The 23,916-nt window shown below is 44.2% G+C and overlaps 1 protein-coding gene across 3 annotated transcripts in view; it reads right to left on the reverse strand.

Annotated features, from left to right (window-relative positions):
- IFNAR2 (interferon alpha and beta receptor subunit 2) overlaps window positions 1-23,916 on the reverse strand; it is a 35,381-nt gene that overhangs the window by 6,895 nt on the left and 4,570 nt on the right. Inside the window, exons 2-7 of one of the 3 annotated variants that reach the window (XM_068984176.1) lie at window positions 17,737-17,828; window positions 14,243-14,284; window positions 12,530-12,653; window positions 10,790-10,962; window positions 8,448-8,602; window positions 6,875-7,043 (exon numbers count right to left, since the gene is read on the reverse strand). In XM_068984176.1, the coding sequence (XP_068840277.1) occupies window positions 6,875-7,043; window positions 8,448-8,602; window positions 10,790-10,962; window positions 12,530-12,653; window positions 14,243-14,284; window positions 17,737-17,791 (718 nt within the window). In that variant the 5' untranslated portion in view covers window positions 17,792-17,828. The remainder of the gene's footprint in view (window positions 1-6,874; window positions 7,044-8,447; window positions 8,603-10,789; window positions 10,963-12,529; window positions 12,654-14,242; window positions 14,285-17,736; window positions 17,829-23,916) is intronic. The other 2 variants (XM_068984178.1, XM_068984179.1) reach the window with 2 other exon arrangements.

The raw sequence follows: 23,916 nt of genomic DNA on the forward strand, positions 1-23,916 counted from the left end.
AATTTACAAATAATAAATGCTGCAGAGGGTGTGGAGAGAAGGGAACCCTCCTACACTGTAGGTGAGAATGCAGACTGGTACAAACTTGTGGAGAACACTATGGAGGTTCCTTACAAAACTAAAAATAGGGCTACTACATGATCCAGCAGTCCCACTCCTGGTCATGTATACAGAGATATATGCACCAATGTTTATTATTTACAATTGCCGGGACACTGTGGCAACCTAAATGTCCATCCGCCGGGGAATGGATAAAGACGACTGTGGTGCATATACACAATGGAATATTCCCCAGCCATACAGAAAGATGAAATAGTGTCATTTGAGGCAACACAGATGGACCTAGAGATTGTCATACTGAGTGAAGTAAGTCATATAGAAAAAGACAAATACATGATATCGCTTATATGTGGAATCTAAAAAAATAGTGCGAATAAAACTCATTCACAGAACAGAATGGATTCACAGTGTAAAAAACTTATGGTTGCCAAGGGGGAAGTGGGAGAGGGATACCCTGGGATTGACATATACACATTACTATATATAAAGTAGATAACTAATAAGGACCTACTATAATGCACAGGGAACTCTAGTGACCTATATGGGGAAAGAATCTGAAAAAGAGTGTATATATACACGTGTATCATCGATTCACTTTGCTGTATAATATTACAAATCAACTATATTCCAACAAAAATTAGAAAAAAGAATGAATGAGGATGTGTCATGTCAATGGCAGTTATACAATCAGACCTAGTCATAAAGGCACACCTTTATAATACAAAATCCTCACATGCAGAGAGCTTACATTCCTGAAGAGGATTCTGTGAACCTACATGGAGGAGCAGTGTGATGTCACGGGATCTTGACCCATGTGTCCCACCCCTCTGAGTCACTTGAACGAGAATTTCTCTTTTGGCTCTGCTTCCAGGGAATGTAAGCATGACACCAGCCTATTTAAAAGAGACCCTATTTAAAAGGGACTTCCCTGGTGGCCCAGTGGTGAAGAATCTGCCTTGCCATGCAGGGGATGTAGATTCATTCAGTCCCTGGTCTGGGAAGATTCCACATGCCATGAGGCAACCACGCACTGCAACTAAGACGCAACGCAGTCACATTATATATATATATATATTCAAATTAAAGAGACCTACCAGATGTTCAAGCTGGCTTTAGAAAAGGCAGAGGAACCAGAGATCAAATTGCCAACATCCGCTGGATCATGGAAAAAGCAAGAGAGTTCCAGAAAAACATCTATTTCTGCTTTATTGACTATGCCAAAGCCTTTGACTGTGTGGATCACAATAAACTGTGGAAAATTCTGAAAGAGATGGAAATACCAGACCACCTGACCTGCCTCTTGAGAAACCTATATGCAGGTCAGGAAGCAGCAGTCAGAACTGGACATGGGCTAACCTAACTGGTTAGAACCAGTTAGGACTGGTTCCAAATAGGAAAAGGAGTGCGTCAAGGCTGTATATTGTCACCCTGCTTATTTAACTTAATAAGGCTATGGTTTTTCCAGTGATCACGTATGGATGTGAGAGTTGGACTGTGAAGAAAGCTGAGCGCCGAAGAATTGATGCTTTTGAACTTTGGTGTTGAAGAAGACTCTTGAGAGTCCCTTGGACTGCAAGGAGATCCAACCAGTCCATCCTAAAGGAGATCAGTGCTGGGTGTTCATTGGAAGGACTGATGCTAAAGCTGAACCTCCAGTACTTTGGCCACCTGATGCGAAGAGTTGACTCAGGAAAAGTTGACTTGGAAAAGACTCTGATGCTGGGAGGGATTGGGGACAGGAGGAGAAGGGGACGACATCACTGACTTGATGGACATGGGCTTGGGTGAACTCCGGGAGTTGGTGATGGACAGGGAGGCCTGGCGTGCTTCGATTCATGGGGTCGCAAAGAGCTGGACTGAACTGACTGACTAAACTGACCATCCTTTACCAGACATTACCCCTCCCCTGCCCTTTCTGCTTAATTTTTCTCCAGAGTATTATAGTATTATACTTAACCATCCCTTAACACAATGCATGTTTTATTTTTTTGAATCTTGTTCTTTTGTCTCTCAATGTAAGCTCTATAAACTAAGAAATTTTTATCTGTTTTTTTTCACTGCTGTATCCCCAGTATCTAGAAGAGTATCTGGACCATAGTGGGCCCCAGTAAACATTTGTCAAATGGATGAGGACACCTTTCCCTGGGGAACTTACTGAAGAAAACTCAGCCGATTAGTTTAAGATTTGACAAAAGGGAGGCATTTCTCCATTTCTCTGGAATAAATCCCCCTTTATCAATACTGCTTTAAGATATCAGTGTTTCACCACTGATATCCCAGTAACTTAACTCTGGTTCTAGGTCATCCTTCAAGAATCCCCCACCATCCAAACCTACCTGGTCCCTGGGTTTAGCTGCTTGAGAGTGGCTCACATGGCCAGTTTACACAGTGAGAGGGGTCACATGATCTGAACCTACTTGGTTCCTGAAGTTTCGGACAAGAATTGTGGCATGAAATATTTGGATAGTGAGGCACACCTGTACCTTAACTGTCTCATGTAATGATAAAAGAACAGAGGCTGAAATATACAAAGTGATGTGTTTGCACCAAGGAAGCATGAAGTGACGGGCCAGCATGTTGCCATATGACCATTCTTAGCAGGTGAAACAGGGAAGAGTCAGGGGAGACACTGAATCATCAGAGCAAGGACGTCACCTTCCAGTGCCTTTGGTCAGGCTTAGGTTCACCTAAGGGCAGACTGGGTTTCAGCCAACCACTGTTGTCATGTCCTATTTCTAATCTGAGTTTTTATTGCTGTGATACTCTGATTTATAAGAAGAAGTACATGTTTGGTCTTTTTCCTCAATTCTGAAACCCTTAGAAATTCCTAAATAATAAGAGCAAAGAAAGTGAAAGGAGCTTTTTTTTGTTATTCAGAACAAGCCCCTCTGAACCTCACTTGGTTTATGTGAAACCTAAAATGAATAAACATAATTTGTGTCCTAACACCAAATCTCAACATCAACTAGATGTCCAGAGATTTGACTCGTTTCTGATAGGAGTTAGTGCAGAACCCACAGGGCTATCTATCAGCTTTGATGATTTGCTAGAATGGCTCAAAGAACTCATGAAAACAGTTTACTCCCTAGATTCCTGGTATGTTATAAAAGATTGTAACTCAGAAACAGGCAGAAGGAAGAGATACACAGGGCCAGGTATGGGGGATGGAGCTTGGACTTCTGTGCCGTCTCTGGGCAGGCCACCCTCCCAGCATCTCAGTATGTTCACCAACTTGGAAGTTCTCCAAACCCCATCATTTATGGTTTTTAAGGAGGACTCGTTATATAGACATAACCAGTTAAATTCTTGGCCACTGGTGGTCACTTCAACCTCTAGCCCTTCTCCTCTCCCCAGAAGTCAAAGGGTGGGACTGATAGTTTCAACCCTCTACATCACAGGGTTGGTTGCCAGGGGAACTTTCCAAATGTCAACGGATATGAACACCCACTGGTCATTATTTTCTTAGGAAGCCTATTGTTTTGCCCTGTGTATCTCTTCCTTTTGCCTGTTCCTGCATTATAATCTTTTATAATATACTAGGAATTGGTGTTAGGACACAAATTATGTTCATTCCGTTTGGGTTTACATTTTTATATAGAGCCATAGGCATGAAGAGACTATATGTTCAGTCGTGTCCAACTCTGTGCAACCCCATAGATGGCAGCCCACCAGGCTCCCCCGTCCCTGGGATTCTCCAGGCAAGAACACTGCAGTGGGTTGCCATTTCCTCTCCAATGCATGAAAGTGAAAAGTGAAAGTGAAGTCGCTCAGTCGTGTCTGACTCTTAGCGACCCCATGGACTGCAGCCCACCAGGCTCCTCCATCCAAGGGATTTTCCAGGCAAGAGTACTGGAGTGGGGTGCCATTGCCTTCTCCGTGTTCAGTTGCTAAGTCATGTCCAACTCTTTGCGACCTCATGAACTATGGCACACCAGACTTCCCTGTCCTTCACTGTCTCCCAGAGTCTGCTCAAACTTACGTCCAATTAGTTGGTGATGCCATCCAACCATCTCATCCTCTATTGTCCCTTTCTCTTTCCCTCAATCTTTCCCAGCATCAAGGTCTTTTCCAGTGAGTTGGCTCTTCAAATCAGGTGGCCAAAGGATTGGAGCTTCCGTTTCAGCATCAGTCCTTCCAATGAATATTCAGGGTTGATTTCCTTTAGGATTGACTGGTTTGACTGCCTTGCTGTCCAAGGGACTCTCATGAGTCTTCTCCAGCACCATAATTTGAAAGCATCAATTCTTCAGCACTCAGTCTTCTTAATGGTCCAACTGTCATATCCATACTTGACTACTGGAGAAACCACAGCTTTGACTATACAGATCTCTGTTGGCTGCTAGGTTGGTCATAGCTTTTCTTTCAAGGAGCAAGCATCTTTTAATTTCATGGCTGCAGTCACCATCCACAGTGATTTTGGAGCCCAAGAAAGTAAAGTCTGTCACTGTTTCCACTGTTTCCCCATCTATTTACCATGAAGTGATGGGACTGGATGCCACGATCCTAGTTTTTTGAATGTTGAGTTAAATATGGGCAAAGTTTTGCCCATATGTAACTGACATTATAAACATGATTTAAGTTAAAGCTGTGAAGTAGTTTTTCCTTTAAAATTGATCTGTGTATCATTTGATTCTGAGTAACACTGGTGAATAAACTCACATTGCCTGGAGTTCTAGCAAACACCAGGCACCTTGACATGTCAGCTGCTCATTAGTGGAGTTCACTTCATCTGCAAAGAAGTCATTGCACTTATAGTCACTCCCTTCTAAAGCTCATCTTATTTTGACTCTGGTAAATCAGAGCACTAAAGAAACTCTCACTGGGGTTGGGAAACTCAGAAAGGCTTCTGCTGGGAGCCAGCATGGGGAATCCTGCCCATGGCAAAGGTCATGAGGAAGGGGGCCTGGAAAAAAGCAAAGGCTGAGATCAGGCCTCAGGGGTACCCCTGGATTTTCCTGAGCATCTACCCCCAAAACCAGAGTCTGCTTGCTTTATTGTACTGTGCTTTCCACTCTTCTGACATAACAGGGGGCCATCCCCTCCCACCTTTCTCTGGAAAGAGTTAACTTAGAGCTCCAGTTAACAGTCTCCTTCATATAAAAGGAGTGTCTCAGCTCAAACTCCTCTGACGGCTCTCTAACTTGCCTGACAGTTAAGAGACTTTTACAACTTGTGATTGTTTACAGCCCCCAACTGTGAGAGGCATGAAGCTTAAAGCATCTTAAAGATATAGAGCCTTTTCTAAAAAGCTAAAAATTATATTGGTGATGAGTTTTCATTGTTGAGTCAATGACTACTGCCATGCCTCCATATTCTTTATCTTTTAGGCACTTGAAGGATATTAATCAATGTAATTGGATATAGAAAAAGGAATATAGTCGTTTTGATGTTAGCAACACTAGACTTTTGAGTTAATGAACTTTCTCTTTGTTATAAATCACTGTACTCCTCTTTCCTTGTTATAAATTGTTGTGTCCTTGCTATACAAGAATGTAACCTTAATTAGTGCTTTCTGAGAGTGGCACCAGACTTTGGAAAGGCACTTTTAAGGCAAATAAGTTTTCTGGTTGACAGACCCTTATCAGAGAAGGGCCGTAAAATGCTAATAGGCCTCCTGGCCAGAAGATGATGTAAATCACCTAAGACTTGTGTATACAGCTAGGTATGCAGAGAGAAAGCCTGGTCTCGATAAGAGTCAGGACTGCTGACCCTGCATAATTTTGTATTATCCATTGATCTCTGTGTACAACCAAAAGTATAAAAAGCTTTTCTGGACAATAAAGGATGGGCAAGTTCCTGAAAAGACTGGTTCCCCCGTGTCTTCTTTTCTTTCTTACTCTATTTTCTGGCTGATTCCCATCTGGGGCATAGAGGCTAGCCGTGTCTACTTATTTGCCTGGGCTTCCAAGACCCACGCGAGAGGGAGCCCAAGGTGGGGCACCCTCCGCTATTCAAGCGGGTGCCTGTGGCCCTACGTAGACGGTCCAAGTCCCTTGTCTCGGGGCTTTATTGGCTTTCTATGTAAACCAAGGAATACAGCCTCTTTCTCTCCTCCATTCTCTTAACTGCAAACTCTTTCCTTATCTCTCTCTAAATCTATATATCTCTCTTGCCACGCTGTTCCCCCTTAAAATTACCCTGGATCCACCGGGGCTGGACCCCGACAGGCTTCTTTGGGGGAGATTTTCATAGATTTTCACTCTGGGCAAAACAGTTGGCTTCCTGAGAAAATAATGAGCAGTGGATGTTCTTAAGGCTGACTGTCCTCCCTGCAAGTTCCTCCATTTGAAGGAAGGTTCGGGGAGGAGGTTGTATGCTGTTTTGACGCCTTGGCCACAGAAGGGCTTTCAGCCTTCATCCGTGACCAGCTCATCCACACTGGCAAGTTTCATTTTCATCCATGAGTTACAGCCAACCTTCTGGGGAGCCAGGCCATGTCTATGGACCTCACTGCGACTGTCGTCCTACCCTTTGGCACCTCTCCAGGCAGTTACATCAGGAACCAAGCCTCCTCCAACACTTGACTTAAATAAACGGCCAAACCAAGGACACACAGAACTGAACCCGATCCTGCTCCAGAAATAAATCATTTCCACTTTAGCCTCCTGAAGTGGAAGTTATCTGATTGTCCCCATGGGATGGCAACATAAAAGCAGCTCTACCTCATGGTAGAGACTGACCGACAGAAGGCATCTCTGTGATGTACCTTGTTGGATGAAATATCTTTAGTGCTTCATGATTTTCAGACTCTTTTCTTTAAATAGATTTTCCCTCAGAGGAAAAGCAAACCATGAATTTTCAAAAACTGTCATACCTGATTCTCGTCTGGGTCGAAAGAGGGTACATTTTAAGGGAGATCTGTTTATTTTTCTTGGATATTTAGGCTCAAAATAAACAGATATACAGTAGTTTGTGTTTGGAATTAACTTGTCGATGACATAATTGAAATTTTCAGTGATGTTTCCAGTTATTTGGGGTTGATGCTGTAAAAATGTGCAAAAAAGAAAAAAAAGTCAGTAAGACATTAAGGGAGAATTTCATTTAGAGGCAAGCCCTAAGAGAGTCTTTGGGAATTGGTCTTCAAATCTTAAAAACACAGATAGAAATATCATAGGCTTGGCAAGAAAAAGTTATTTATAAGTTACTCAGGCAAATGATTTATTCAAGATTACATGCACATGTATAAACACACACATCTTTAAACCATGAAATCTAGTCTAGCAACTTCCTTTGACAAATGAGGAGAAAAAGACCCAATGAGGAATAAAGGTCTCCAGGATGTCATTTTTATAAGGTGATGTTACTCAAGATCACCTTGCAAAAATCAGAAAATAAGATTATCCTACTTCATTAATGATATGAGTCTACACTTCAGAAACTGCTTTCATATATATTAATCTGATTATCAAAAGAGTCTGCAAAGTAGGCATTATTCCCGTTCTCCAGATGAGGAAGCTATAGCTCAGAGTGGTTTAGTAACCTCCTCAAGGCCACACAGCTTATCTGTGGCAGAACTGAAGCTGAGGTCTAATTTCCCTGTCTTTTCCCTGAAAACACCTTGCCTCTTCTTCCCTGGCTACTTCTGTTCCATTTTGGAATTAAAGAGATCATCTGAAGAGGTTCTTTCATGAAAAATAACTTTTGTAAAATGTTTTATAGTTTTCAAAGTACATTCTTACCAATGGTTTGATAAATGAAGCTTTCCACCAGCTCAAATACAGCATCCTATAATATTTTTCTGCAAGTTTCTATTTGGAAGGAAGAGGAATTTTTTTTTCTCACCCCACCCCCAATAAACTAAAAGGTCATGCATGGAGGACGGAGCAGAAGTGCCCTGGTGGGAGTGCTCTGGCCTTGAAGGGAAACTGCAAAAGCGTAGCTGGGCGCCAGAGCTCTGGGTCCCACAGCTGGCATGATATTTGTGGTCATCATGTGATCTGCAGTCTGCAATGCTTGCTTCCTGTTTCACTGGAAGCTGCTTCACCCTTGGTGGCCGTGGACTCCGCCTCCCCAACTATGACTCAGATGGATAGTTCCTGCTCAGAGCCAAGGTCAACCCTTTCCCATGCTCATGAGAGTCTGCCCACTCTCATCTCCTCCAGAACATCACTCCCCTCCCCAACTCCCCTTCCCACCATGAAACATTCCCTCTGCATAGGGACCTGCTGTCATTTCTTCCATCTAAAAAGTCCCTCCATAGACCCCACTTCCCCTTCCAGCTATCACAGCATCTCCCTACTCCCGTTTATAGAGAACCCTGGAGATGTCTTTCCTGAAGTCAAACAGCAATGAAGCCCAGACCCTTCAGTTTTAATTGTCCAAATCATTACAGGTGTTTCTTTTAGCAATGTGTTCATTGCCAAGTCAGAACTGTTTTGACCACTTACCCTCTTAACACTGTTCCCTGCATGCTCTTCGATAAATGCTAAGTAAAACTGTAATTCTTCACTTGGTATCCTGGGACTGTCTAATTGAAATTTCACATTCACACTGATGTTGTTTGTAAAATCAACAATCTCAAACTTTGGTGGGTCCAAAGGCTCTGTTTAGAAAATGAAATAAACCCCAACATTAATCAATAAATAGCATAACCGTAATGATAACCACTTTCCTGATGCAACCATACCTCTTTACAGCTCTCTTTTTGACTACCTGTGGCCCTCAAGGCATGGGTTATATATATATATGTATATATATATATATATATTTTTTTAATTGGTGAAAAACTGAGAACAATAAAAGTGAAGTGATAAGTTTACTATTAGCACAAGAAATGGAGGACAGATTTTGGGGTGAAAGTCAGTATTTCACAATTTTCAGGTTGTATTCAAAACATAAGAGTGAAAATGACTTCTCATCTAATAATAATAAAATAATAATATATAACCATTGCAGAAATATCAGAAAATACAGACAGGCAATTGTCTTTGAATGCAGTTAATCCTCTCTTGCATATGCAGTATGTGGATAAATACATAAACACATATAAAAGCTGAACCAGTGTACACATCCACCTAAACTAAAATCAAATCATTCTTATACTGTTTTACATGGCATATGTTTTCACTTATTTCATAAACATATTAAATGCATGTTTACCTATGAGCTGGCAAACTAGGGCCTGTGGGTTAGATTTTGCACAGCCTGAAAGTTGAGAATGGTTTTTATTTTATTATTATTATTTTTTTGAGCGTGGTTTTTATTTTTGAAAGGGTTGTGAACAAATTAAGGCTATGTGACAGAGACCATACATGGCCCAAAAAGGGCGAAGATTTTTTTCTCAGTCTTCAAAAGATTGATTCACTCTTTTAAACAGTTAGATTGGCTCTAATTCTTCTGAATGGAATCTGCATATCAGTGAGTATTACAGAGCTCAGTCTTTGCATTTGGCTGTAATCATTTCTTTAGGACAAATTTTTGGAGGAATTCGGGATTAGAGCAGGCCCAGGTTAAGGTTTTCAACACATACTGCCAAATACCTTCAGAAAGACTGTGTCAAGCTATATTCTCTGCATTTCTTCTAAGTCTGGGTATTTACTTACTTTTTATATTTACCATTTGAGTCTTGAAAATAGATATCTCGTAACTGTGTTAATATACATTCTTTAAAGATCTGAGTAGTCTGAGTACCATGTTCTATAAGCTGGGCTTTTCTTTCTTTTCTACGAGGACACGTACACAAACACGCAATCCCACAATTCCGAGAAACACGCAATCGCACAATTCCGAGAATCCCAAAGTATCCAAGTTTGCTCCATGGGACTCAGCTATCATCACTTTGCGAAGCACAGATGTGTGTGTGTGCACACCCACACAGCCTTTAACTTGGCTCCTTTTGCTGCTGAGTCACTCAGGCACATCTGATTCTTTGGAACCCCATGGACTGTAGCCCACCAGGCTCCTCTGCCCATGGGATTCTCCAGGCAAGAATACGGGAGTGGGCTGCCATTTCTTTCCCTAGGAGATCTTCCCAAGCCAGGGATCAAACCCATGTCTCTTGCTTGGCAGGCAGACGCTTTACCACTGAGCTGCCTGCAAAGCCCTTTGCAAGATCAGGATACCAGAGACATGATGGAGTCTGGCGGAGAGCCACTGCCAGCTGCTCTGGAGCTGTTAACACAAATGCCAGAAGGAGCCGCCTCCCGTGGTAGGGAAAGGAAGAGCAGGCACGCCCACTCCTGGGATCCAGGCTTCTCTCTCTGGGCCCCGTGTGCACACACACCTGGGTGCTCACACATGCCAGAGCTACTGGGATCTGATCTGGGGAGGGGCTGCAGTATTAAGCAAAACACAGACCCCCAAAGTTATGACAGCTCAGACACAGGCCTTTCTGAACCCTGTTGTACACTTCCTGTCAGGCTGTGAAACAAAGCAAAAAGTAGCAGCTACTATATATCAGAAGTGAACACAGCGTTCTAAATCAACTATACTTTAATGAATAATAGCTTCAGAAAAATGTACCACCTGCTACTGCCTGAGTGACTGCCTTATACAGGCACAGAGAGCCCTTATCGTCAAAAAACAGGTTATCATTCCACGTTTTTGGAGGAGAAAACGGAGGCTCAGAGAAGCCAAGTAACCACCCCAGGGTGCCAGAGATAGGAGGCAGCAGGGCTGGGAGGTGAACCCAGCCCCGTGTCTAAAACACCTTTACAGAACTTCTTGCTTTCTGGCAAAGCAAGTAACGATGAACTTAGCGATGATGATGAAGATAATAAGACAAACTCACTGTCTGACACCAGGAAGAAAGAGCCCATACAATTGACCACCACTGCGTTCTCTCTGTATCCAACCACTTGGGAGATGTACATGTCCGTCGTGTTTACCCACACGTCTGTTAGGTCACAAAACGATCTTGTGATGTTTATACAGTCCTTGACGACCTTCATATCTTCTGGTTTACTTTGAAAGGCAAAGAGATGGTCAAAGAAAACATTAGCCTGTATGTGATGAGGGTGCATGAACCCGAAGCCCCACTTGGATATTCCTGTGTGGCCCTGCTCAAAGGTCCCTTGTGGGTTTTCTTTCTTTTAATTTTGAAATTTCTTTTTAAACATTTTATTTTGTATGGGAGCACAGCTGTGCTGTTGCTGACTGAGACCTCTGCCTACTTCTGGAATGTCTGCCCCAAGAAAACAGGGATCTGGGTTCCGAGGGTTACCCCTGGCACGTGGTAGGTGCTCAGTAAATATTTGCTGGGTGACTGAATCAGCAAATGGGTGTTCATGGCAGAGGCCCTAGATCTCTCCAATTCTGCAGGACAATCATGACTGCCCCTCCCTGAGACCCCTTCTTTCTCAGGCTGAGGATGGCATGGTCTGGTCCTAAGTTAGCCTATATGGGACCAACACAGACATCTGCTCTCTTGAGCTTCAGAAAGGCAGGTGGATAATACACGTGACTGCCTAAGGCAGGGAGAATCGTCAGTAGGTAACAAAGAAAAACCCAATCCTAAAGGAAATCAACCCTGAATATTCATTGAAAGGACTAAGGCCTAAGCTCCAGTACTTTGGTCACTTGATGTGAGGAGCCAACTCGTTGGAAAAGACCCTGATGCTGGCAAAGATTGAGGGCTAAAGGAGAAGAGGGCGGCAGAGGATAAGATGGTTGGATAGCATCCCGGACTTCAAGGACTTGAGCAAACTCTGGAAGATGGTGAAGGACAGGAAAGCCTGGCATGTGGCAATCCATAGGGTGCCAGAGTCAGACATGACCTAGCGACTGAACACCAACAAAGAGATGCCCACCAGGGGTCCTTCAGCAGGTCAGATAGCAGCAGCAAGAGTAATAAGACGGACAGCCAACTAAGGACACACCGCGGGGCAACTGGACCAAAGTAAGGCTTAGGAGGGTGATTGTTGGATGTGGGAATAAAAGGGCCGAAGAGGACACTGTCCATGAGGCATGACTCCCTGCAGCCCCCCTTGAGCAGGAGAAGCAGCACGAGGAGGCTGAGCTCTGCGCCCAGGCCACAGCTGGTTAGCGACTGAGCCAGACTTTGGACCTGGGCCTGTCCTCGTCGGGACCAGGTGGGTTTCTGATGTCCCGTGTGCCTCCCTGAGTGGACAGGAGTAAACATAACCCATCAATACAGTCAGCAGGCCTTTGGACTTCTGTCCTCAGAACGATGCAGCACTTTCGATGCCCAGACTTACTGAACTAGGGAAGTGACTGTGAAGAATGACGATAATTATTTTGACTCTGAGATGTTGACTGTAGAAATTGGCTTTGGTTCTAAGTACAAGTGTGTCAAAAATAACTCTGGGGTGTTCGGGCATTCAGTGTAATTCAAAATGGAGGAGTCTTTTGTCTTGGACTTTTAAAGCTCGGAATAAAACACTGAGACTGACAGGGGCTGAGTGAGGAGAGAGAGAAAAGCTCTATCACAAGGAAGCTCACCTCTTCCCCACTCCCCACATAATAGAAACACGATATAATTAGCAAGAGAAAAACAGAGTGTCAAACCCACCTCATGATTGTGTACCATAATGTATAGTGAGCTGGTACAATTGAACGGTTTTTTAACTCCCATGATAAGATTGACTGGAAATTTCGAAATCTCATCTTAAAAGTGCAAGATTCATCTGAAAGATCTAAAGGGAACAGAAGTTAAAAAAAAAAAGAAGATTGAAATCTGGAACCCAGGGTTGTTATCTTGGCCATGGTTCAAACTGTCCCTTGGGATCTGAACTTCTAGCAGAGAAACCCCTCTGAGAGCACCAGGATCTTAGAAACCCAAAGGAAATGGTTTTGTTGAACACTAGAAATGAGCTAATACAAGTAATATACAGGAACTCAGCACCGTGTAAACAGAATTTGGTGGTAGTGGTTTAAGTGGTTAATTCATGTCCAACTCTTGCAACCCCTTAGACTGTAGCCCACCAGGCTCCTCTGTCCATGGGATTCTCCAGGCAAGAATACTGGGGTGGGTTGCCATTTCCTTCTCCAAGGGATCTTCCCAATCCAGGGATCGAACCCGGGACTTCTGCATTGCAGGCAGATTCTTTACTGACTGAGCTACAAGGGAAACCTGAATTTGGGCTCACCCAATTATCACAGGCTCACAGCAGCAATTTGGATCAAATGATCCATGTTATCCTGGGCCACCTCATGCTCTCAAGTCAATCCTCAACCCCTCCTCTGGTCCACCCTACATAGCTCAGCCCATGGCAAGCTTTCCTTCCTATGAATTTCCCACTGCGCTTGTTCCCCATCACAGAGGGGAGGTGAAGAATGTGTGCCCAGATTGGATCTTTCCAGGCATTTCATCCCCATGCCTATGCTGGAGTAGATTTGATTCACAGACCCATTCCACAGACTGTGAACTTGAGAAGTTGAGTTATGCAACTCAGCTGGGGTGTGGCAGTGGCAAAGGAAACCTTACAGTTACATTTGTCAACGCGGCCTTATATGGTTAAAATTGCAAAGAGCATCTTAGTTTCCCGTGGTTAGGTCCTTTGCTTCTTGGTTGCTCAGTCTTCATCCCCTAGTGCTCATCACAAGGCTGGATACATATTTAACCCATAGCGAAGTTTTGTGGGAAGGTTTATATGTAGACAAGAAATTTAGTTTTAAAAAATGTATTTTCTCTTATCTGGTACCAGGTACCAGATAACAGGTGGAAAAATGTAAATTAAAGAGAAATGATTTCTGGAAGATTTTTTGTTTGGCACAGTCTCCTCATTCTTCTATTAGTGAGAATATGAAGAGCTGGGTATATTTTTAAGGGGCTTCCCTGGTGGCTCAATGGGAAAGAACCCACCTGCCAATGTAGGAGATCCAGGTTCAATCCCTGGGTCGGGAAGATCCCTGGGAGAGAAGTGGCAACCCACTCCAGTATTCTTGCCTGGAGAATCCCATACACAGAAGAGTCTGGTGGGCTACAGTCCACAAGGTCACAAAAGAATCGAACGACTGAGTAATGTAACAACAGCAACCACAACAATTCCTTCAAGGGGTTTAAAAAGTAACTCTAGTGTTAATTTCCTGTAATAGTTTTGTGAGACAAATGTGAAAATCAGAATTGGCTAAATTCTCCTTCTACAGAGAAAGTATTTGAGGAAAAAGATTCAAACAAAATGGCAACAGATTTGGAGTCAGAAATCCCATTTTTTGACTTCTAAATGGTTGCTTCCCTACTCGTACCCTTACACAAAATTTTGTTGTCAAGAAAATCTCTTACCAGGCACAACATATGAAATACCAAACACGAGGCTGATGTGCACTGGAAAGAAGAGAAACATGTTAGAAAAGCAAACAACACTTTCTCCAGGCTCAATTTATGATTGTTGCTCTGAGTCTGGCATTCTTCCACATACATGTATTAATATTGCACTAAGAGTTCCTTGTGCTAAAGAAAAAAGGTCAAGTAAATGGTTCTGGGCTTCCCAGGTGGTGAAGAATCCGCCTGCCAATGCAGGAGACACAGGAGACTTGGGTTTGATCCCTGGGTTGGAAAGACCCCCTGGAATAGGAAGTGGCACCCCACTCTAGTATTCTTGCCTAGAAAATTCCATGGACAGAGGAGCCTGGCGGGTTACAGTCCGTGGGGGTCACAGAGTTGGATACGACTGAATGAGCACACAAAATGATCTTAGAGAGTTGATGGTATCAGCAGTGCATCTTCCGAGGACGTTTCGGCCTGAGTGGATCCAAAATAAGCTGTTTGGGAACAGATACTACTAATGGGGGTTGACTGGTTGGGGAACCATCCTGAGAAGCAGTCATCCCTCTGGAACAAGTCTCAGAATGTGAATAAGCATGTTGCTAATTTTAAAACTTCCGAGGCAAAGATATTTACCGAGGTTGGTGGAGGGAGAAAGGTCTCGGTGAAGGGAGGGGGGGAATTCTCATTTGTTTTCTGACGTCACCATGACTCAGAAGTGGGAGGGCAGGGTTGGCAGTTTTTAGTAGGTGAGGCCCTACTGTGCTCACTGTCACATACTCCCCAATGCATGACATTTCTTGGGGGAGAAGTGTCCCAACCATGGATCCCTTACTGATAAACTATGCAACAGATGACACAGTGATAGTGAAATAGAACCAAAACAAAGGTAAGGAGAAGGCACAAAGGAATAGGGCGATGGAAAAAAAAATGATAATAAGTATAATGTGGAAACCAAAGTTCAGGGGTGACATTTTGGTTTTGTGATGAGGAGGGAGATGGGAGTTTTTTGTTATTTTGTCATTAGGTCGTGTCCGACTCTTTGTGACCCCATGAACTGTAGCCTGCCAGGCTCCTCTGTCCATGGGATCTTCCAGGCAAGAATACTGGAGTGGGTTGCTGTATCCTTCTCCAGGGGATCTATTCCAGGTGGAATTTTTTGGAGGGGTTTGAGATACCTGAGGTTATTGATATTTCTCCTGGCAATCTTGGTTCCAGCCTGTGCTTCTTCCAGCCCAGCGTTTCTCATGATGGACTCTGCATAGAAGTTAAATAAGCAGGGGGACAATATATAGCCTTGACGTACACCTTTTCCTATTTGGAACCAGTCTGTTGTTCCATATCCAGTTCTAACTGTTGCTTCCTGAGCTGCATACAGATTTCTCAAGAGGCAGGTCAGGTGGTCTGGTATTCCCATCTCTTTCAGAATTTTCCACAGTTTCTTGTGATCCACACAGTCAAAGGCTTTGGCATAGTCAATAAAGCAGAAATAGATGTTTTTCTGGAACTCTCTTGCTTTTTCCATCATCCAGCAGATGTTGGCAATTTGATCTCTGGTTCCTCTGCCTTTTCTAAAACCAGCTTGAACATCGGGAAGTTCACGGTTCATGTATTGCTGAAGCCTGGCTTGGAGAATCCTGAGCATTACTTTACTAGCGTGTGAGATGAGTGCAACTGTGCAGTAGTTTGAACATTCTTTGGCACTGCCTTTCTTTGGGATTGGAATGAAAACTGACCTTTTCCAGTCCTCTGGCCACTGCTGAGTTTTCCAAATTTGCTGTCATATTGAGTGCAGCACTTTCACAGCATCATCCTTCAGGATGTGAAATAGCTCAACTGGAATTCCATCACCTCCACTAGCTTTGTTCATAGTGATGCTCCCTAAGGCCCATTTGACTTCACATTCCAGGATGTCTGGCTCTAGGTGAATGATCACACCATCATCAGTATCTGGGTCATGAAGATCTTTATCGTACAGTTCTTCTGTGTATTCTTGCCACCTCTTCTTAGTATCTTCTGCTTCTGTGAGGTCCCTACCATTTCTGTCCTTTATCAAGCCCATCTCTGCACGAAATGTTTCCTTGGTATCTCTAATTTTCTTAAAGACATCTCTAGTCTTTCCCATTCAGCACAGGCTGGAATCAAGATTGCCAGGAGAAATATCAATAACCTCAGATATGCAGATGACACCACCCTTATGGCAGAAAGTGAAGAACTAAAGAGCCTCTTGATGAAGGTGAAAGAGGAGAGTGAAAAAGTTGGCTTAAAGATCAACATTCAGAAAACGAAGATCATGGCATCTGGTCCCATCACTTCATGGCAAATAGATGGGGAAACAGTGGAAACAGTGTCAGACTTTATTTTTCTGGGCTCCAAAATCACTGCAGATAGTGATTCCAGTCATGAAATTAAAAGACGCTTACTCCTTGGAAGGAAAGTTATGACCAACCTAGACAGCATATTGAAAAGCAGAGACATTACTCTGCCAAAAAAGGTCCGTCTAGTCAAGGCTATAGTTTTTCCAGTGGTCATGTATGGATGTGAGAGTTGGACTGTGAAGAAAACTGAGCACCGAAGAATTGATGCTTTTGAACTGTGGTGTTGGAGAAGACTTTTGAGAGTCCCTTGGACTGCAAGGAGATCCAACCAGTCCATTCTAAAGGAGATCAGTCCTGGGTGTTCATTGGAAGGACTGATGCTAAAGCTGAAACTCCAATATTTTGGCCACCTGATGCGAAGAACTGACTCATTGGAAAAGACCCTGATGCTGGGAAAGATTGAAGATGGGAAGAGAAGGGGATGACAGAGGATGAGATGGTTGGATGGCATCACCGACTCGATGGACATGGGTTTGGGTGAACTCTGGGAGTTGGTGATGGACAGGCAGGGTGCAGTTCATGGGGTCGCAAAGAGTCAGACATGACTGAGTGACGGAACTGACTAAACTGAACTGAAATATATTCTCGATCCGTTATCTCATTATTACCCTTTGTTGAATAGAAAAACATTTAATTTTCATAGAAGACCTTTTTTGGTCATGATGTGTGCTTTATAAGCTTTAAGAAACCATTCTTTACACTGAGGATACATAGATATTCTCCTACAGTTTGACCGACCCAGGGAGCAAACCCAGGCCTCCTGTATTGGCAGGTAGACTCTTAACCACCGAGCTTCCAGGGCAGTCCTAGGGGTCTGGCCTCTTTCCAAATGTAGGAATGGAGTGATAAACTCCACCCTGGATTAGAATGACAGTATTAAGGGAAATTCCTCTTCAAATTACAGTGACGCTAGCTCCCTTCATTATTGAGCCTCAAGTCTGTGATTATTTAGTTGTTTTCCTAAAACACCAGTAGAGCAGAAACCCATTGTAAATCAAACCATCAACACAGAATTCCTATCTATGTTCCACTTGGCTCTTGACATTGGTCCTGTGTCCTCAGGACCAGGAAATCAACTGGCTACTTCCTAACAGGGTCCCGGTAGATGGAGCTGTGAGAAAAAGTGACACTCACCCATGGGATACAAATTCAGTGGTCCAATCGCTGACACATTCTGGCTCAAAAGCATTTTTGTTGTTTTATGTGTCCTTTATTTACTTTCACATCTGAAAAGAAATCAATATTAGGTGATCAGAATTCTGAAGTATCTAATTAAACTGCAAAGACAACAGACAAAGACAATCTGTATGCAGGTCAGCAAGCAACAGTTAGAACTGGACATGGAACAACAGACTGGTTCCAAATAGGGAAAGGAGTATGTCAAGGCTGTATATTGTCCCCCTGCTTATTTAACATCTATGCAGAGTACATCACGAGAAATGCTGGGCTGGAAGAAGCACAAGCTGGAATCAAGCTTGCCGGGAGAAATATCAATAACCTCAGATATGCAGATGACATCACCCTCATGGCAGAAAGTGAAGAAGAACTAAAGAGTCTCTTGATGAAAGTGAAAGAGGAGAGTGAAAAAGTTGGCTTAAAACTCAACATTCAGAAAACTAAGATTATGGCATCTGGTCCCATCACTTCATGGGAAATAGATGGGGAAACAATGGAATCAGTGACAGACTTTTTTTTTTTTTTGGCTCCAAAATCACTGCAGATGGTGACTGCAGCCATGAAATTAAAAGACGCTTGCTTCTTGGAAGAAAAGCTATGAGCAACCTAGACAGCATATTAAAAAGCAGAGATATTACTTTGCTGACAAAGGTCTGTCTAGTCAAAGCTTTGGTTTTCCCATTAATCATGTATGGATATAAGAGTTGGACCATGAAGAAAGCTGAGCACTGAAGAATTGATGCTTTTGAACTGTGGTGCTGGAGAAGACTCTTGAGAATCCCTTGGACTGCAAGGAGATCCAACCAGTCCATCCTAAAGGAAATCAGTCCTGAATGTTCATTGGAAGGACTGATGCTGAAGCTGAAGCTCCAATCCTTTGGCCACCTGATGTGAAAGCACGTATAAGCAGCTGAACTGAACTGGCCTGGGTCTTGGCTGTGGCGCGTGGGATCTCGTTGCAGCACGCGGACTCTTCAGTTGTGTCCCTTGGGCTCAGTAGTTGAGGTATGTGGGCTTCGTTGCCCTGTGGCTTGTGGGTGGGATCTTAGTTCCCTGACCAGGGACTGAAACTGCATCCCCTGAATTGCAAGGTGGATTCTTAACCACTGGGCCACCAGGGAAGTCTCCAGCAGGAAATTCCTAATTCCAGGTTTCCTCTCTGCCCTTCTGGGAGCTGGATCATTCACCCCATTTACACAAGGAGCTTTATCTCAGCTTGCGGAACCAATAGCCATTTGGTTCCAAAAATTTAAATATAGGAATTATTTTTTTTTTGCTTAGTCCTTCAGAATATCCTCATACATGTTGTTGTTCAGTTTCCTGGTCATGTCCAACTCTTTGAGACCCTATGGACAGCAGCACGCCAGGCCTCCCTGCCCTCACCATCTCCTGGAGTTTGCCCAAGTTCCTGTTCATGCATAAGCAAATACAAAAATGTATTCTTATTCCCCCCAACCCTATTTTTCCAAATCAGAGATAGCAGGTGACGCTAGTGGTAGAGAACATGCTGGCCAATGTAGGAGACATAAGAGAGATCTTCTCGAGCCAAGGGTCGAGGCGGGCATGGCAACCCCCTCCAGTACTCTCGCCTGGAAAACCCCATGGACAAAGGAGCCTGGTGGGCTACAGTCCATGGGGTCAGAGTGGGACACAACTGAAGCAACTTAGTACACACATAGCATATACAGTGCCCGTCTAATTCCTGCTTTTTTCCACTTAAAAATAAATTTGGGAGCTCTTTCTGTATCAGCACCAGAGAGAATTTCTTTGTTGTTGTTGTTGTTTTTTTAAAATAGTTACATATAGTCTACTCTGTGGACATACCATGATTTATATGACCAGTCGCCACAAAGAACATCTGAGTGACTTCCAACTGTTTCTGCAATGGATTCTCTTGAAAATGCTTCATTCTGACCATGTCAAGCCTAAGTGTGAGAAAGCTCCCCAGAAATAGTACTGCTAAGCCAAAGGGGGTTCAGTCAGGGTCCCGGCAGGTAAGAGCACATTCAACTCTGGCTAAGCGAAGGAAGATTTTCATCAAGGGACTATTTAATACAAATGTGTGAGCAGGCTACAGGCCAACCATAAGGATGAGCGTAGCATCTGAAAGTAACAGCAGCGAGGGCTGTTATCATCGTGGGCTTGAGGTACAGAGGGAACGTCCCAAGCCTGGAATTAGGAAGGAGAGAGTCCAGCGTGAGGAGCACAGATATTCCTCACTGTCTTTCTTCTCCTCTCTCGAGGCTCCCCATTGGCTGACTCCAATCGAAGCCATTGGACAAGGCAGCTGGTGACTGTACCCATACAAGATGGGATCCCAGGGCACAGTAAAAAGTGGCGAAGGTGGAGGCTTGGTCTGCAGGGGCAGACAGCAGGGACCAGGCACAAAGTCACCATGCATGTCTTTTTTTTTTTGGCTTCACTAAATGCGAGGCTTGTGAGATCTTAGTTCCTGACCAGGGATAGAACCCTGGCCCTCTGCAGTGAAAGCCTCTGCAATGAAAGCACGGAGTCTTAACCACTGGACCACGAGGGACATCCTTGCATTGGTAGTTTTGATAGAGACGGCCACACTCTGGCCCTTGTGGCTCTAGCAGTTTACACAACCTCTTGCAGTGTGTGAGAATTTCTGCTTCTCCACAAAGGAAGAGCTTGTAGGGAATGATAATGATAAATAATGATTATGACAATGATAACCATCAAGCTCTTGGATTTCTGAAAATCAAATTCATAAATGCCAAGTTGTCTTCAGACTTATATGAATTCTATACTTCTCTTATTCTAAGTAAGACCTAGCATATATGGCAGAGGTGTTTCCTTTTGAGTTAACTGTCTATCTTTGAGTCGTTGTTTTTTTTTTTTTTAACATTGATTCTTAAATTTTTGTTTTGGAATATAGTTGCTTTACGATGCTGTGTTAGTTTCTGCTGTACAGTAAAGTGAATCAGTTATACATATACATATATCCCCTCTTTTTAAGATTTCTTTCTTCACATCGGTTTGAAGGAGCTTTTTAAGTATGAGGCAAACTGGCCCTTTGTGATATGAGTCACATCTTTTTAATTTTTCTCCGCCGTTGTCACTTGTCCTTTGATTTGCCTGTACGGCTTTTTTCTTTTTTAACGGAAACTTCTGAGCTTTCAGACTTAAAGGTATTTTCTTTCTCAGCATCTGCATTTTGAGTGAGTTAGTCTTCTTCATTCTAAGGCGAGAAAGGAAGTCTTGAAACATTTTACGGAGCCCTCAGTTGGTCTCATTCTTTCTCTCCCCCAGATCTCTGTCTCCATCCAAACTACTGGGTGTTCTCCTGTCCCCGCAAACACTGGGGTAGCACCAAGCCCCAAGTCAAAGTGAAAAATGACCCCCAAGTAGCAGACATGAATTCAAGCTAAGAACACATTAAAAAGTCCCCTTGACTATGACACTGTCAAGCCAAAAGACTCCAAGTCAAAACTGCCACCTACCACCCATGAGCTATCCGGGCACCTCACCTTTTCCCATAACATGTGCATGCTCGGTCATGTCTGACTCTTCACAACCTCCTGGACTGTAGCCCGCCAGGCTCCTCTGTCCATGGGATTCTCCAGGCAAGAATACTGGAGGGGGTTGCCATTTCCTCCTCGAGGGGATCTTCCCCACCTGGGGATGGAACCCACGACCCCTGCATCTCCTGTACTGGCGGGCAGGTTCTTTACCACTGAGCCACCTGGGAAGTGTACCGTTATTAGAACAGCCACAGAGATGTCTTTATGGCATGTGATGTGGTCTACCATCATCACTCCTCAGCAGCAGGCTTGCCGGGTCGTGGGCGTTCTCCAGATGCTGGGAGCACCAAGACCATGGAATGCCACCTTGGGGTGACTCCCTTCTACCTGACCACTTGTCCTGTGGCCTCTGGCCTCTCTGTTTTGTTCTGATGGCGGCACATTTTTGCCCTTATTCTGCCTCTGCAGAACCTTCCCTCTCCTCAGCGGCTGAAAGTACACACACACAACCACACAACCAGAATTCCTCTCTCCTGCTCTGGGCCGCAGGACGTTGCCTCCCTTTCTTTGTTCCTGGTGACTCATACTCCACTGCCAATTAGATTGCTGATAGAAGATTCTTGCTTGCTTGGAAAATCTAATTTCCCATCTTGGCATCCTGCCTGGAACTGTTCTCGAAGCTCTTTAAAACTCGCCCTGATTCCAAGCAGCTCAGCCTTCCTAAAGCTCTGGTTACTCTTATCTCTGCAGCCAGGGCCAGCTTCAGTCACCCCAGGGGCCCTGCATACAAGAAGGGTCCTACTTTTGGTTTATTGCTCTCCTGTGGCCATCTTGAAATTTTTAATCCTTTTATCTTTGAACTTGTGTTTTGTTAGTGAAGTCTGATGGGACAAAATAGGAGATCAATTCATACTTGGGTCTTGCTCCCCCAACCCCTGCAGGATGGGGGCCTGAGCTGGCCCCTCTCTCTACACCCGATGACTGCTTGATGTTCTTTTCCTGGAGGCAACAGCTAGGTCACAGGGTGGGAGAGCGATCATGGTGCATTGATGCCCTCCTGGCGTGTGTGCAGGGAGGCTGGGCCAGGCAGAGTGGAAGCTATCCCTGGCCCGCCTAGCCTAGTGGGTGGCTACCTGGTCTGGTGGGAGCTAAATGTCAAGGTCAGTCTGATCGGGGTACATAGCAGGGCCAGGAGCAGAGGTTTAAAGACTCTTCACTGTCTGCCAGCATGCTACGGGTTGGGATGGCAGATCCTTGGAAAGGGGAGACTCAGGGTTTGCCTTTTCCAGAGTCCATCTCAGGCTGGTGGCTAGCAGTTGAGGGTTGTGGGCAGCCTTCCAGTTCAAGTGCATGTGTGCCCAGGGTTGCCAGGCCGGAAGGGTCCCCGGCAGCTGTGGGCAGTGGCACTGGCCCTGCCTGTGTGCCCATGGGAACACTCTTTCCTCTTTGCTCCCCTCCTGAATCTGGGCTTGAGTTTACTGCTTCCACCTACTTCCAGGAATTCTCCCAAGATGTGCTAGGAAATGCCAACTCTGTATTATAATTTGGTGATTCACCATCGGGCTTAAATACTTTTATATTTGCATTTAGATCTGGTTTCAGTTCAGTCACTCCGTCGTGTCCAACTGTTTGTGACCCCATGGACTGCAGCATGCCAGGCCTCCCTGTCCATCACCAACTCCCGGAGTTTATTCAAATTTATGTCCATCGAGTCGGTGATGCCATCCAACCATCTCATCCTCTGTCATCCCCTTCTCTTCCTGCCTTCAATCTTTCCCAGCATCAGGATGTTTTCAGACAAGTCAGTTCTTCGCATCAAGTGGCCAAAGTATTGGAGTTTCAGCTTCAACATCAGTCCTTCCAATGAACACCCAGGACTGATATTTAGGATGGACTGGTTGGATCTCCTTACAGCCCAAGGGACTCTCAAGAGTCTTCTCCAGCACCACAGTTCAAGTGGCCCACACAAGTGTCTCGCTCTGAACTCTGAGCCACAAATCACACCTGCTCTGAATCTCCTATCACCACCATCCCCTCTCCCCCAACAATCCTTGTCACTGGTACCCAGACAAACACTACTAACTTTCAAGGCCCAGCTCAAACGGATGCTACTGTGGCAAAGTGACTCTTCTCTGAGTTTCAACTCCTCCTAACAAAGACAGACAGACAGACAACCCTCAGAACTTGCTGCCTGCTGTTCTCCGGGTAGAGAGCAGAACTGTGTCGTTTCTTCTGTCCGGCACAGCCTGACACCTGGCACATCTTTGCTGGTCAGTGAATGAATGGATTCAGAAAATCTCCACAAGTAAAATGACATATATTCCCCCCCCGCCCCCCAGGAAATTTAAAAAAATACAAAAAAGCACAAAGAAGAAAGTAACAAGCATCTTCATTTTTACTACTGGGCATCAACCATTGTTAATGTCTTGGCATATTTGTTTCTGGTTTATTTCTTGTTTTGGTAAGAATAGTTCAACTCGCTCATTTTAAAAAATTGATAAAAATAAGGCATAAAAGCAAAATCTCAGCATCCAGATAGTTCCATCATTAACATTAATGAACAACATAATCCCAGAGATCTTTCTATGTACACACACAGCAAATACACACAGCACACACACACACACACACACACACACACACACACACACAC

This window comes from Capricornis sumatraensis, chromosome 1 (genome assembly GCF_032405125.1).
Source record: "Capricornis sumatraensis isolate serow.1 chromosome 1, serow.2, whole genome shotgun sequence".
NCBI classification, from domain to species: domain Eukaryota; kingdom Metazoa; phylum Chordata; class Mammalia; order Artiodactyla; family Bovidae; genus Capricornis; species Capricornis sumatraensis.